Consider the following 15,763-nt stretch of genomic DNA (forward strand, 5'->3'; position numbering starts at 1 on the left):
ATCCGCTTTTTTTTTAATGTAATGTGTATTTTTTATTGTTTGGAAACTTGTTATCTTTATGGTTAAATATTATATTTGAATGTACAAATATAAATATTTTATTTAATAATAATTCATCCAATACGAGAGGTTTATACTTATTCAAAAATAATTCATTCCATTAAATTACAATACTAATTCAAAGCAATATAATACTAAATTACAGTAACAGTACAATCTTCAAGTTCTAGAGACTCTATTACTTCCAGACGTGCTTGTACCACCACGGACTTGTTGCCCACGCGAACGCTTGTCATGGCCATATTGCATACATGTAGAGCACTTGCGAGAGTAAGTTCTTTCACTAACATCCATTTGATTGGGTCTATGACTCCGTGAGTTAATGCCCAATTTCCTGATGTAATCCTTGTTAGCAACCATCGAAAACGGCTCATTTGGTCAATAAGCTTCATTACCAAGTGGGTGGAATTGGCCGGAATATGGTCTAACGTAACTGTGGACCTTGTATTCCCCCGCCACATAACTTGTTACCATTTTTTTAATTCTCTCAAAGCACTTTACAGCATGAGAACACGGCATGTGGTACGTTTGTCACTTACCACAAGTGCATGTTCTTGTTGCCTCATAAATGGTATGCACGTTTCCATCCTTGCAGTTGTAATAACTCGTCATAACTTCATATACACGTTGAATAGGGTCATACTCGGTCATTTGGTGAAGCTCACATTTTTTTCTATAATGCTCCATCTTATTGGAGGGCTTTGGCATCCATGTCCCGCTTTTGGCTAATATCGCTCCGGCCTGCCTTATCCTAAGCACAAATCGCTCCACAACCTGCTTAAAAGTCATTCTCACCATTACGGTGACAGGTAGTCCCCGAGCAGATTTCAGCAAGCCGTTGAAAGACTCTGAGCTATTTGTTGTAAGCATGCCCCATCTTTTGCCACCATCAGCATGAAGCGTCCATTTTTTAATTTCGAGCTTCATCAACCAAATGTATGCGGGTTCACTAACTGCCCTGATCAGATTCATTTTTGCAGCCTATTTTCTTTGTTGATACTCCATCGCAGCCGCCCACATCAATTTGTTTAGAGTGCCATTGTAAAACTTTGATTGAAAATTTGCCTTCAAGTGCCTTAAGCAATAGCGATTGTAAACAAGGGGAGGCTGCCACCCCGAAAAATTATCCATACAGTGCAATATGCCTTTATGACGATCAGACAACACGCATATGCCCGTACGATCCTTAATAACATGAGTCTTCAAATGCGTCAAAAAGACCCCCCATGTGTTATTGCTCTCGTTAGCTGCAATTGCGAAAGCAAGAGGGAATATTGACCCATTGGCATCCATTCCTAATGTAATTAGGAGCTTGATGTCGTATGCACCATATACATGCGTGCCATCTATGGATATCACTGTCCGGCAGTGAGCAAACCCATCAATACATGGTTTGAATGTCCAAAATACGAAGTTGAAAATTTTACCCTCTATAAGCCGCCACTCTACACAGTACCAACATTAAAATGTTGTAGAGCCGTGATATACCTTGGCAGCGATTGAAAAGAGGTATGCCAATTTCCAAAGATCATCTCAAAAGCGCGTCTATGCCCGAGAAATCCCTTTTTGTTGCTTATAGTTTTACCATATGCGGTTTGAACGTTTATAATGCAATCTTTGATGGGGATCCTGCACAAGTTTAAACAAACAACATTTAGTAATGATCTTTTAACTGATATAAGACATATAATGTACTAGGTAGGATAAGTTACCTTGGCGTTTCAGCAACGTCTTTAAGTAACACTTGAGCAATCATGTTTGTATCTAAATTATAATGATCTACTTGATTGTCTTCCATATCACAAGTGTGTTTTTGGCAGAATTTTGTGATAGCCCACACATACCATCAGGCTTAACATTTCCCCGAAGCAATCACTCACAGCCTTGATACCGTCGTCTATAAACTAGCCTCCATATCTTTGTGTTTGACTGATCAACCTTAAACTCCCTCATGTCCTTAAAACAATAAATTTTGACAGCCCGTTGCAACGCCTTTTTGGATGCGGACAACATTCCTTTTGCAAGATAGCATTGATCTCTGTTGAGATCCTTTGGTTCAATCCAGTTTTTTAGGCGACTGTGATCATCTTCTCTTGTGAAGACAAATGCATCATCACGACCTTGCAGGCTATCAAGATAAGGAATATTGTTAGAATGCCACTGAATTGGGCTTTGAGAAGTTGGGTTTTCCGCCATCGATGGTGGTGCATTGGTTCTTGTTAGTTTTGGCTTTGAGGAATATTGTTGGTCATACCAACTTAAACATCATCATCATCGGTTACCTCTGCATTATTAGCTATTTCATTGTTATCACTTAATGATGACTCATAATAATTTGAAAAATCTTTATTATCAAGTGCATTCCTCCTCCTACACGAAAAGTAACATATTCTAAATACCAACATCGTGTGTGTGTATATATATATATGAGGATTATTTAATATCAAGGTGATGAACTTACTGTTGTTCATAAGCACTGTCATGGTGTGGAGAATGATCAACTCCACCGAACTGAGAGGATTCACCAACATCCATACTTGGTACCACTGGCGAGTTTTGAGAATAGTTCCTATAAAGATTTGAAAAATGATTATTTACCAATTCATACAACAAACACGTGCTACTACACACAATAATAATATAAAAATGCATATTTACCAATTTTCATTGTAAGCTTGATTAAATTGCTGGCTTAGATTTTCCAGCGACGCTTGACCACTCAAAATGGCTCCATAAGAACTAAAGTCCCCAATAGTGTTACCATGAATAGGCTGGACTGGAGGGACTTCTTCTCGAGGTATCTTTTCAACATACATCTCAAGAACATTAATGGATACTAAATCACTATATTCTTCCATCGATCCCAAATAATCACTCAAAGATTAATCATCGTTGATATTGTGCATGCCATAACGCACTACAACGTTTGATATTGTTTATGAATATCTGCCTGTTATTGAGATTCCAAACTCAGTGGGTGTAATTTTCATTCTTTTGTGCATGTAACTGACTACTGTTTCATAATTTAAAGTTGTTGAAAATTTAACATGGGCTTTTGGTTTGATACTATAATGAACGGAGTAATTGTCCTCAACGATATCTCTATCCCAAAATAGTGAAACCCTAACAGTTGAAGCATTTTGAGACATTTTTTCTACGAACTTTGATTTTTTTTTCAATGACTTGTAAGACTTAGACTTATGAAATTGATGAGTTTTTCACTCGTCCAAGCCTACATGTTAAATAGATTCCTGAAATTGTCATGCGTGGTGTGTTGTCAAATCAACACTTACATTGCGCATTAAAATGGTGCGCAATACAAGTGAGAGACATATTAAAATGATCAAATAACGTAGCATTGTATTGTCAAATTAAGCCTTCATGTGTCATAAATTCCTGAAATTGTCATGCGTGGTGTGTTGTCAAATCAACACTTACATTGCGCATTAAAAGGGTGCGCAATACAAGTGAGAGTCATGTTAAAACTATCAAATAATGCAGCATTGTATTGTCAAATCAAGCCTTTATGTGTCATAGATTCCTTAAATTGTCATGCGTGGTGTGTTGTCAAATCAACACTTACATTGCGCATTAAAATGGTGCGCAATACAAGTGAGAGTCATATTAAAACTGTCAACTAATGCAGCATTGTATTGTCAAATCAAGCCTTTATGTGTCATAGATTCCTGAAATTGTCATGCGTGGTGTGTTGTCAAATCAACACTTACATTGCACATTAAAATGGTGCGCAATACAAGTGAGAGTCATATTAAAACAGTCAAATAATGAAGTACTATATATAACATGATTGACAATTTCTGGAAGCATTCACATTAAAATAAGTTATCATGTCATTTTACACTCAATTTGGTAATCTTGATTCTATTACATATTTTACCCCATGAAACATATTCGAAGCAATGGGTAGGATATAGGAACTAGATGATGATGATTTTCAATACTCAAATAACCCTAACAACAGATTCAATCGAAAATACAATAATGAAATGAGAGTGGAGTGGGATTGACATGTTAGGGAGGCTACAACACTGGAGGAAAAGTTAGCGTCGGTAGGGCTTAAACACCCACAAAAATGTGCTATGTCAATGCCTCGTGGAACTCCACAAGAGTTTAATTTTGCTCTTAACCGTTTTCGCGAAGAGAACAATCGGATGCAAATACGTTACCCTAGGGTAGAATATGGTGTACATGGTAGCACAAGATTTAGATCCAAGTGGGATTCGGACTGTGAGATGTCCGATAAAGATTGATATTTTTTTATATAAAGTAAGTAGGTAGGGTCATAAAGACCCCTCCCCCCCCCCCCCCACTAAGGGTACATGGGGGGTTTGCAACTATATAAGTAGTCTTTTCTTTTGTTATTAGACTATAACGTATTCAATGTCGAGTAGTAGAAACGCAACTTGATCTTTTCTCCTTCCAAAAGAACCAAATAGCAGTGATGATGAGAGTTCAAATCATAGCAGTTTTTCGAGTGATAATAGTGATTTCAAACTAGACGAGCTAAATCCCCACCTTCTTAGAAAGCGTAATGATGATTTCTGCAGTGTGAAATATTCAAATCCGCGAGAATATTATTGACGTTTACCCCGAGAATGGTCACATCGGCTTGCCGAATCAGAATGTCTTGTTCGTGACTTGAAAAATCTCAACGCTTCAATCCCAACAAGGTACTCAATAACCATGCCTCGAGTAGGTCCAGAAACTTGCGAGCTTGCCGTTCAAAGGATTAGAAAAGAAAACAACAAAATGCTCGCAAGACGTTGTAGATTTTACATGCTAAAGTTGGCCGAAGAACAAGCATCATCAACCGGTAGAGAACTGACATCTACTGAAAAAAGATATGTCTTAAGAAACCGCCAATATTTAAGGACGATATTGAGGACTTTTATTCTGATGAAGATTAGGGGTTATTTAAGTTCTTTTAAATTTCTGACTCATGCGGTTAATTTTTATTGTTAGCTTATGATGAAGTCATCAATAAGAAAAAAATTAGTAAGTTTTAAATTTGCTTTGATTGTTTAAGTCTATTATTATTAATTTCTAGAGTTAATAATCCATAAAAAATTCAACAATAATAACCACATTTAAAACATCATGTTCTATAGCAAAGTGTGTTGAAGGGGTGAAAATGGAAGAAATCAAGGAGAAGAGTTTGCTGAAAAATGGCTAAGTGGGGAAGAGAAGGCACTCCATTTTTCTCCATGGAAGTTGGTTTGAACTCTTCAACCTCTAAGTTAAGTGTTTTTTAGCTGAAATTGTTGTTGTCATTGCTAAAATAAGAACAACAAGAGAAAAAGAAAGAGAATATAATGAACTTTTATAAGATAGATGAAAGGGTGTTGTATGGTATCAAAGGTTTAATTAATATTAATGGCTTTGTTAACTCGTGCTCGAATTTTCTATGTGACACGGATGAACATCTTCCGGTTGTTTTCTCTCCTCCGAGGAACGGTGCATCTAGCTTGACAAAGCCAATACCTATTGACAAACTGGCTCTAGGTCCTCCGGTTCCTTCGTCCCCTCCTTCGCCCAATGATGATTAATTAGAATCTTTGTTGCTATATAAGTTGAACCAAAATAACACTAACAAGTTTCCAAATAAATAAAACTTACTTCGGGGCACTTTAGAACCCCTAAAACGACGATCCAAACGTTTAGGTGTACTTAATGTAATGAGCCGACATTATTGTACGAAAAAAAATATTAAGTTCTATATAAAATATTGATATTTTGGCGTTTTGAAACATGACTAATCTTCAGTCAAAGTACGAAAAAAACGTCAATTTTTTAAAAAATTGGCCAAAGAACAAAGGGGGCAGGATTTGTTGCCCTCTTTCACGCACGAATTTCGTGCGTGAAACCTACTTATGTAATTTTATTTTATTTTTTTGTGTTAGTTTTTTTTTTTCCATACTAAAAAAGTCGCGGGCTCCTCTATGCTTTATAAATGTGTACTCAAATTCACATGCATCACAGAAAAAATATTCTAAAATTAATTTTATTTAAAAAAAAAACATTCCTGGAAAATAGTCTAAACACTACCAAAGATGAAGCAAAGAAATTTGCCAATATTAGTTAGCAGCTCAGAATAAAGGATTGAAGTGTCTCAATAATTGTGTTATGGGACTTTTAAAAACTTGAATAAGGACATAAATATGAGAATATATTGTAGGTAGAAAAGAGAATCTTGTGCATAGATGCAATATTGGTTATGCTTGTTGCCTTGTATATCTTGCATATCTAACAAAATCTTGACACCATAAATACCAAAACAGATTGTGTCATTAAAGGGGTCCACTGAATGTGGCTTGCTGCCTGTCTTGGCCCCTCTTCCAGACACACGATTTTGTTTTGTTTCCTTTTACTCACAGATAGTTTGTTGAGGCTAAGGTGGGCCATTTTGAAAGGCAAAATCCAATGGTATATGACAATAAGGATCTTGATGACTCTATTTTTTGTTTTTTCTTATGTGAAATTTACACCATGTGTCAATCCAAACAAAAATTGTTATCAATTTTGGTTCAACTATCAATTTTTTACCTTATCTATATTTTTTTTTTACACAGTTCTTCATCGTTACTCCAGCACGTAGTAGTACCACCACCATTAGGACTAAACACCATTGAAAATCCACTGAACTCGTTACGGTTGAAAGACTTTGAAATCCGCCATGTTAAGCTTGAAGCTCTCCGATCTAAGAAGCGAAATCGGAAAAGTATTTTAATTTGAAGTGGGTGTTCAAAAATCTTGTTGATAATACTTGTGTGAAGCTTATACTAAATTTTGATCTCATTTAGGATTGATTTGAAGGGTTGCTGGTCGAAATTTGAGCAGGTGCATCGAAGACGACTAGTTGAAGCACAATGTATATCTACATATATTATCCCGTATACTATGTATCACTTGTATATCTATGTATATCTCCTATGTAAATCCGCAGATAATACGTATCTGTGATTTTCATGAAAATATGTGATATACAGGACATACACGTTATATACATTGTTGCAGTGATGCTTACTCGGTCAATTTCAACTTTGAATTTTGACTCCAAATAAGTGCAAATCACCTCCAATCTTCCTCAAATTTTGCATGTAGCCTTCTCCATGTGTTTCCAACGAATTTCAACCACATCCACTCAAAAAATAACTACTAAATAGGATTGTTAGGCTAGTTGCTTGTATATAGAATTGTTGGGCTAATCACTTGTAAATGTTTTCTAATTGCTATATATTTTTTAAAATTCTCCTTTTTCTTTTTGCTATTTGTATCTGTTATTCGAAACATATTGGTCTGACTAATTTTTAATTCTACCTGATAGCTCTAGCAAAGAGGGTAAAACACTTCTTACCAATAGAATATTCATTTAATTTCCAAAGCTATTTCTAAAATATCTGATTAAGATAGACCCACAAGGTGACTCTATAGGATTAGACAACCTTTACCTGTAAATTTTCATTTCCCTCTTTTCCATACCCTTTTAGCTCACTTTGGATCTGAAGTCTTTTTGGTTACTTTTGTAGTTATGTAAATAAGGAAAGGGCAGCCCAAAGCAGTTGTTTTGGGTTTTGAAAGGATCCAAAAAGGAACGTGTTGTTTCCATATATGGAAAGTTTCTCCAATGTAATCTGTGCTCAAAATTACTAAACAACTTGGGATGGGCTTTAATAAATTGCTTGAACAAATCCAGCCTCAATCCATCTCATGTGGCCTGAAAAAGGATGTAATTAACTGGCTGTTGACATACAAAATATCTCTTCATTCTTTAGTCAAAACAAGTAATTAATCTATAAGAACATTTCATTCTCTTGTATGCATTAATTCTTTTTCTTTTTCACATAGTTAACCGAAAATAGGAAAAACTTAACTGCACTTGTCATTTAAATTGTGATATTTTGACTATTAAATTGTCTCCTTTGCGGACATTTGTTTGTATAGATATCTACTTAATTATTTTTAGCGTCATTACTATACATATACCATGTTGCACAAATTAAAGTTAATTAATGAGAATAGATATTACATTTGAATAATAGATTGGAAAGTATCCATACATGGAAAGCCAGCACTATATTCCAACTGTTGAAGAGAAATACTGTATAAGGCATTCAATAAATGTGAAAAGTGTATCAAGCATTGTATTAACTATTAAGTACAAAGAAATCATTCATCACTATGTTGGCAATTGGACTACTTTCTAGGGGGATAAAGTGGCAAATTAAATAAGCAGAGGGAGCATTTGTTAAGATTCTTTCCAAGTATTTAACTAGTTACTAGTTATATTGAACAAATCTTGGTAAGATCTTTTATTAAAGTTCCTATAATATTTGCTTCATGTACAGTACATAATACACAGTACGTTATTTTTTGTCTGGATGAATAAGATTTTGTAGAAAGATAAAAAAGAAAACTTTGGTTCATTAATCATTTTTCTAGATACTATGGCAATTAATAAAACTTCATATTAGTAATTTTTGAACAACTGCATAAGAATAAACACAAGAAATATTATAATAAAAAGAGTAGAAGTTTTTGTGTTGAAATTATATAATATTTACACCATCATATTAAATTATTTATCAAAAAAATATTAAATTACATGTAATAATAGATAAGCATTTAAAATAAATGTATTCAGTAACTTGAAAAAGCAGAAAAACTAACATGCTATAAGATGTTAAATTATATTAATAGCACCTTATATAATTGAAACCCTTAAAAACTACTCCTGATTTATGTAAGTAATACATTGGATTTTTTAATATTAAAATTATTTATTTAGTGATAGATAATGAAGAAATTATTATGTAATGATTATACTATTATTAATAATAAAAAGATTGTAATATAATCATACCTTTCTATATCAGTCGCCGACACGCCCTTTCTAATAATGTTTCACTATCCTAGGCTAATTTTCTTTAAAACTGATTCTTTTCATGTTATATTTTACCAGTTTATAACAACCATTTACCCTATAACAACAATATCCATTATTATAACGATACTCTTTTATTTTTTTTTATTTTTTAAATTACCTCTATATAACGTTCTTACTTTTTTTACCTCTCCCCCAGGAGCTCCCCTTTTTGCTCCCTTAGGTGCGGAAGGAGGAAGGGCCAAGGGGGTTCGGATCATCCCCTTCGGCGAAATATTACATTATTTATACATGGTTAATTTTTTTTATATGTATATGTAGTAGACGTTGAACCCCCTTTGACTTCTTCGTGTGTTTACTTTTTCATATTTTGAACCCCCTTAGTGAAATCCTGGCTCCGCCACTACCCTTGGTGATTCGAATCCACAACCTTCAGGTTGGAGGTGAAGGATGCTTACCTAGATATCTAATATTATTATAGATATACAATAGTCAATTGTTATAAAAGACAATTAAAGGTCTAGACAAATTACACTACTATAGAGAAGCCTTTTTTTTTAAAATTATTATATAGAGATATTTGATTGTACAAGAATTACTAACTTTAAAAAGATATTTATATCTTTAAATAGTTTGCCCATATATTACTAGTTAATACATATACCTTTTTGTATAAAATAATGCATAATTTTTTTACATGACTGATTATATAATCATTTATTTATAAGACCGACCAAATATTGTATTTTATGCTAGGACTAATTCTACAATTCAATCAACCAAACGAAATCTTTTTCTCCACCCGATGTTCGATATCCGCATTGGAGCTCGACTGTATCCGGATTCGCGTTGCATAGGGCCATTCGGAGAAGAGCTCCCTAACAAAAGGTTTTTCATGGGCAATTCGCACAAATGCCCTATCTTGGGGTGGCCTTTAATTTTTGCCCTTCGGGTACTTTAAGTAATAAAAAAATGGAGAAAATATCCATGATATTGAAAAAATAAAAGAAGAAATTTGGATCTATGAACTAATTTCGCAAGGCAAAGATTCTTGGGGCAAAGTTACATAGGAACTATGCCTTGTCCGGTACAGTTCTGTAGAAATTAAGTTATCAAGCATAACTTCATTTCTACGGAACTTATGCCGGACAAGGCAAAGTTTTTATAAACTTATGCCGAGCGAATTAGTTACTACACAACTGATGTCGGATAACTTAATTTCTACAGAACTATGCCGGACAAGGCAACGTATTTATAAACTTATGCCGAGCGAATTAGTTACTACACAACTTATGTCGGATAACTTAATTTCTACAGAATTATGCCGGACAAGGCATAGTTTTTATGTAACTTTGCTCGACAAGACATAGTTTATATGAAACTTTGTCTTGCGATTATTTTTATTCTGTTGGGGATCGAACCTAGAATATCTACTTTTGTAAACCGGCGAATAAGGATACTTTAGCCTACATATTTCCATTAAATGAGAAGCAAGGATAAAAATTAAAGACCAGCTATTTGAGGGGCAAAAGTTAAAGACCAGCGATTTGAGATGCAGAAATGAAAGACCGCGATTTGAGGGGTAAAAATTAAAGATCAGTCCGTATGAAAGACAAACTACACAAAAAAAAGATTTTTTCATACATAAAATCTGAACCCAAGATCTCTAATTAAGGGAGAGCAACCTCGCATCCTTTGGCGGTAAACCTTTCTATTTTGGGACGTGTCATTAAGATGATAGTAATAACTCAATATCTTAGTATAATAAAAGGTTAGAGCGGGGTATTGTCTTCATTTGGAATGAAGTACTGTACTTTTCACTTAAAAGAGAGAGAAAAAAAAGAGGGAATTTTATAAAAGATTAGACGAAATGAAAAACAAGACTACTTAAGAGTCGGTCTAGCAAGAACCAAAAATGTATAGTCCACCGAAAAATTTGGCCTATAAATTTGATGAATTCCCACATTTGTAGGTTCCTTTAGATTTGCACTTAAAAAACATTGAATTTTCTTTAGATTTGCATTTTAAACTTTTAATTTTTTTTTTTCAATTTTAATGATCTGATATGTCTCTCAGATACACTTCCTTTCTCTTTCTTAACCCTTGCTCTTTATAGCTTTATACTGTATCTTTTTTGTACATTTTGTGTGTGTATATATATATTGTTTACATTTTAAAAAAAAAAAGTTGTAATCTTTTAGCTGAATTATGGGGTTTGTTTGTATGTAAATTTCTTTATTAATCTGCTACATAAGTTTGCAGATCTTGACTTGATGACCTACAAGATTTTTATGTAACGTATAAATGGGGAATTGGGGTTCTTGAATTTGGCTTTTTTCTTAATTTTCTTGAAATATTTTCCATTTGGGGTTTTAGATTAATTGTATCTTAACATTGTTACAATGTCTATAAATATTTGTCCTTTAGGTTTTTACTTAAGTATTAGTGTATAATTTTTTCTTGCATATGATGCCTAGGACAACTATAATGGCTATAGAGGAACATAACCATAGGTGTAGTAATAGTAGTGGTGGTGGTGGTGGGGGTGGTTCAAGTGGTAGTGGTGGTGGTGGTGCTACTAGTAGAGCTTGTAAAAAATTGAAACAAAAAAAGATCCCACAAAGAGGACTTGGTGTTGCTCAACTAGAAAGAATTAGATTAGAAGGTGAAGAACAACATAAAAAAGATCCAATTTTTCAAACACCTAGTGTTTTGGTACCAAAATCAGTTCCTTTTAGGCCGCCAACGATGGATCTACCTTCGAAAAATTGTGTCTTTAGAACAAATCAGTCTGCCTTAGTTCTTGATGGTTTTCGTTCGAAGCCGTTACAATCATCAAAATCACTAGGTGAGTTAAGTTGGTCATCCGTTTCGGGTCCAGGGAGTGGTGATAATTGCCCTAAATTGTGGAGTTGTGAGTATAGTCCTGAAAGAGAGAGCCAACAGGGAAATCAAAATCGCCATGGTGTTGTTTTCGGGCCTAATGTAGACTTGCCTAATGAACTGCATAACCCGATTTTGCCTTTGCCTGGTGTGCTGCAAAGATCACAACAATATCAAATTTCTTGTTCTTCATCAATGGTAAGCAATGTTATATATCATCATTAGCTTATCGCGTTTAAGATTTTGTTTTGATGTGTTTGAAATGCTGATTAAATCGCGTTGTCGTAACTGCAGATGAATATCTCTTCAGGGATTTCATCATCATCATCATCTGTACTAAATTATCAGATGGAGCCCCCTTCAAACCAAAATTATTATTCCTGTAATTATGTGCCTCTGTGGCCTGAAGAAGTGAAGGTAATTCTTTTATTCTACTAGTTAGTCACTATCTTTTTAGTTAAAATCAACTTTATTTACGGTCTCTTGTGTCAAAGGCTGAAATACAGTTTACCTGGATATCCTATTGGTTCTAGTAAGGATCTCAGTTTGTACAAAAGTGTTACGGGTATGTGCTTTGAATTATAACGATGCAGACATGCCATTTACTTCCGATTTCTTTAACATCTCTTTCTTCTCTATGCCTCCTCTTCATTTCTTTGAACTTGATAGAAAAAAGCTTTAGTAATGCCTTCTACTGCCCAAACTAATTTTCGGACTAAATTGACCCAAGTCCATGGTTGAAAAGTGCATCTTAAAAGATAGAATAACAAAATGCTATAGTCCTAGTAGAGACAAACACTAGGTGATTTCTTTCTATCTATCCTAGTCTTGGTGGACAGAGTTACCTGGTACCTGTTGTTGGTGGGAGGTGGCAGGTAGCTCGTGGAGTTAGTCGAGGTGCGCGCAAGCTGGCTCAGACACCACGGTTATAAAAAAAAAAAAAAAGGATGGGCTTCTGGTTGAGGCTGGAAAAGGGAGAAGGGGAGACGGAGATGCGGGAGTAGAGGGTATATTAATTGGAAAGGGAAGTCCGATGGTTTGAGTGTGGTATTTTATTTAACTCCAGTTTGAGAAGGTTTTCTTGTTCTAGATGAATTTGCTTCATGGAGGATTTTGTCCACAAACATAGATTGGTGAGATAACATGTCTCCAACCATTACTTCAGGGGGAAAAAGTGGAACTCACAACTAAAGAACCAAGACTAGTAGCCTGTTTGGCCCAAGCTTTCAGAAGCCAAAAGTGTTTTTTTTTTTTTTTTTTTTGGTGTGTGTGGTTAAAACATGCTTATTTTGAGGAGTTAAAGTGTTTTTCCAAGCTTTTAGGAAAAGCAGAAGTTGTTTTTAAGAAGTTAAAAAAATGTAGCTTCTTCCCAGAAACACTTTTGGAACCTTGGCCAAGCACAATATGTTGCTCTAATATTACAAAGTGCTTTTCGCATTGATTAGCCAAACACAAACTGCTTTTCTCCAAAGGTACTTTTCTGAAAAACACTTCTGGCAAAAAATACATTGAAATAAGCAAAATTTGGAAGCTTGGCCAAACACACTATAAGTTTCTAGATGGTTTATTTTTAACTTTTTTGGTTGATGGCTACATCTTTGATTTCTGATGATGTATTGTAGATGGTTGGCATGAAGAGACCATATCCCTTCTCTCCGGAGTTTCCGCCAGTCCCTGCATTTCACTGCAAATTTCCTCCTGACTATGTTAACCTTGCATCCAGATCACCTGAATCAGCATCTTGCAGTAATGAATGTGCAGCCAGTTTGGAATCAGGAAATCTGCTCAAAAGGTTTGATATTTCCAGCGATCATTGCATAATTTTAGTGCTTCAAATACCAGCTTAGACTCTTTTCGCACTTTTCTCCAGAGAAATTCCTGCAGGATCACGAACTCTATCTGAGTCCAAACCAAGAAATGTTGTCAGACAAAATAAAGCTCTTAATGGAGATTTCCTCACGTTGGCTCCTCCTACATCTAATTCAGCCCTTCAGAGTCGAGATATATTTATATTGGAATCAGTAACCTGTCAGGTGAGAACAAAGGTTCTACCATTTTTATGTTTTGATACCTTTAGGGGTTGTTTGGTTGCTGGCTAGGAAGGAAATTATTCATGCATTAAAACTAGTGTAGTTAATACCAAGTCTGGTGGCTTTTAGTTGCTTTGTATAAAATTCAACACACTAAGTACGGTGTTTGGTTATCATTTAACAATTCCACATAACTAAAACATGTATAAGTTTTGAGTCAATTCATGTATTATTTTATACAGGGTAGAAGATGGAATAACTAATACATGAATTACTAAACCCTGCACAACTCAAACCAGCAACCAAACGACTCCTACTTATTGGTTTCTTAATTTTGGTGTAACGTTCTTCTGCCTTTGTTAAATCCACAGGGAGTTGCTGAAGAACCTACAACAAGCTCAGCCCTAAGCAGATCAGTTGAACAACCCATCTTTGGATTCTTCCCAACTGCCAAGGTACAAATCGACCAAGAAGGAACGAACAAACGCAACTGCCACGTTGAAGTAGGAGGAAACGTTGATCTCAATCTGAAGCTATAGACGTTAGTCCATTTTTACATGGTTGTGCTTTTTCCAGGAGAATTTCTGTATATCTCCTGGTGACATGGCTCGTTGTGTTTCTGCACGGCTTTCCTTCCTCTATGTGGTAGAATAGCATTCCTTCCAATGAATGTCCTCACCAATTAACATTTGTAGTTAAACGTCGATTGTAACTTCTGTGAACTGTTATTGTATTATCCATATCGAGTTGGATTATTTTGGCTATTAACTTTCACATGTCTTGAGTCCCTCAAGGTAAGTCAAATGAGGAGAATTCTGGTAGTAATATGTTGCACTTGCTGGGTCTATGAATGTTCATTAGATCAGGGACAAGTATAGGCAGGATATCAGTCACCTAAATGCTTGAGCTATTAAAGGTTTTTGCTCAAAACAATATAAATATAAAAAGAGGCAGATTTTGGAAAGATGGACAATTTTCTTTTCTTCAGAAGAATTAACTTTGTGTACATCAAACATGTAGAAATTGTATTTTATCAAGTTATTTTAGAAGTCATTTGTAGAAAAGTGATTAGTAAAATAGAAAAGACGATTAGTGAACTTAGGAAAAAATCAAGAATGAGGAGAAACGTGGAATATCACATTGGGAAAAAAAGAACGCAAAAAACAGAACAGGAAAAGAAGTATAAAGGAGAAATAAATCATTTAAAAGACCTAGAAATATCATATCACTATTTAGTAAACTAAATGGTGCCTTGAAGCAACGCTTTTGCATTATCGAATGGCCAAACTCTTCCCTCAACTATGAATAATAGACATTCTCCCTTTTTTATCCTACGCAATGTTTATTTTACCTTTGACATTCTCAATCCTCCATCTATGTAACACCTTTTTATATTATATAATTTTTTTTAACCTAGGTATTTATAGATTTTTATTTAAATTCATATTATAAAAGTAGAATAATCGTTTTGATGAATTTATCACAAAATCTAATGTTACTTTTTATGATTTGATATTTTAAATATACACACAAACATATTACCTGTTATTTTTACATATATATATATATATATATGTGTATGTATATTTAAGTTTCACTTCTCTTTTATTCTCTATTGTCAATATATAAACGAGTTTTGATTGTCATTAATGAAATATGTTAAATTATTATTCTAAATTAATTTATAATATAAATAGATAATCTTTTAGGAATTTGTTATAGAATATTCCTCTCTTTTTATTAATTATTTTGTATTACCTGTATTAAAATATATTTATAAAGTTATTATTACCTATTATTTTTACTTCTATAAATAAATATTAGAGTTTTGATTATTATTAATAAAAAAGAAATTCTTATTCTTCTCATTTATTTCATTATAGATGGC

At 34.2% G+C, this 15,763-nt stretch overlaps 1 protein-coding gene across 1 annotated transcript; it reads left to right on the top strand.

Moving 5' to 3' along the window:
* The first annotated feature begins 10,758 nt into the window (after positions 1-10,758).
* Positions 10,759-14,643, top strand: LOC132636442 (uncharacterized). Its single transcript, XM_060353309.1, has 5 exons — positions 10,759-12,043; positions 12,140-12,262; positions 13,468-13,637; positions 13,716-13,878; positions 14,247-14,643. The coding sequence occupies exons 1-5, from the start codon at positions 11,429-11,431 to the stop codon at positions 14,412-14,414; spliced, it is 1,239 nt and encodes a 412-aa protein (XP_060209292.1). The 5' UTR covers positions 10,759-11,428; the 3' UTR covers positions 14,415-14,643.
* The last annotated feature ends 1,120 nt before the right edge of the window (positions 14,644-15,763 follow it).

The sequence above is a fragment of the Lycium barbarum genome, chromosome 4, assembly GCF_019175385.1.
Source record: "Lycium barbarum isolate Lr01 chromosome 4, ASM1917538v2, whole genome shotgun sequence".
Taxonomy (NCBI): domain Eukaryota; kingdom Viridiplantae; phylum Streptophyta; class Magnoliopsida; order Solanales; family Solanaceae; genus Lycium; species Lycium barbarum.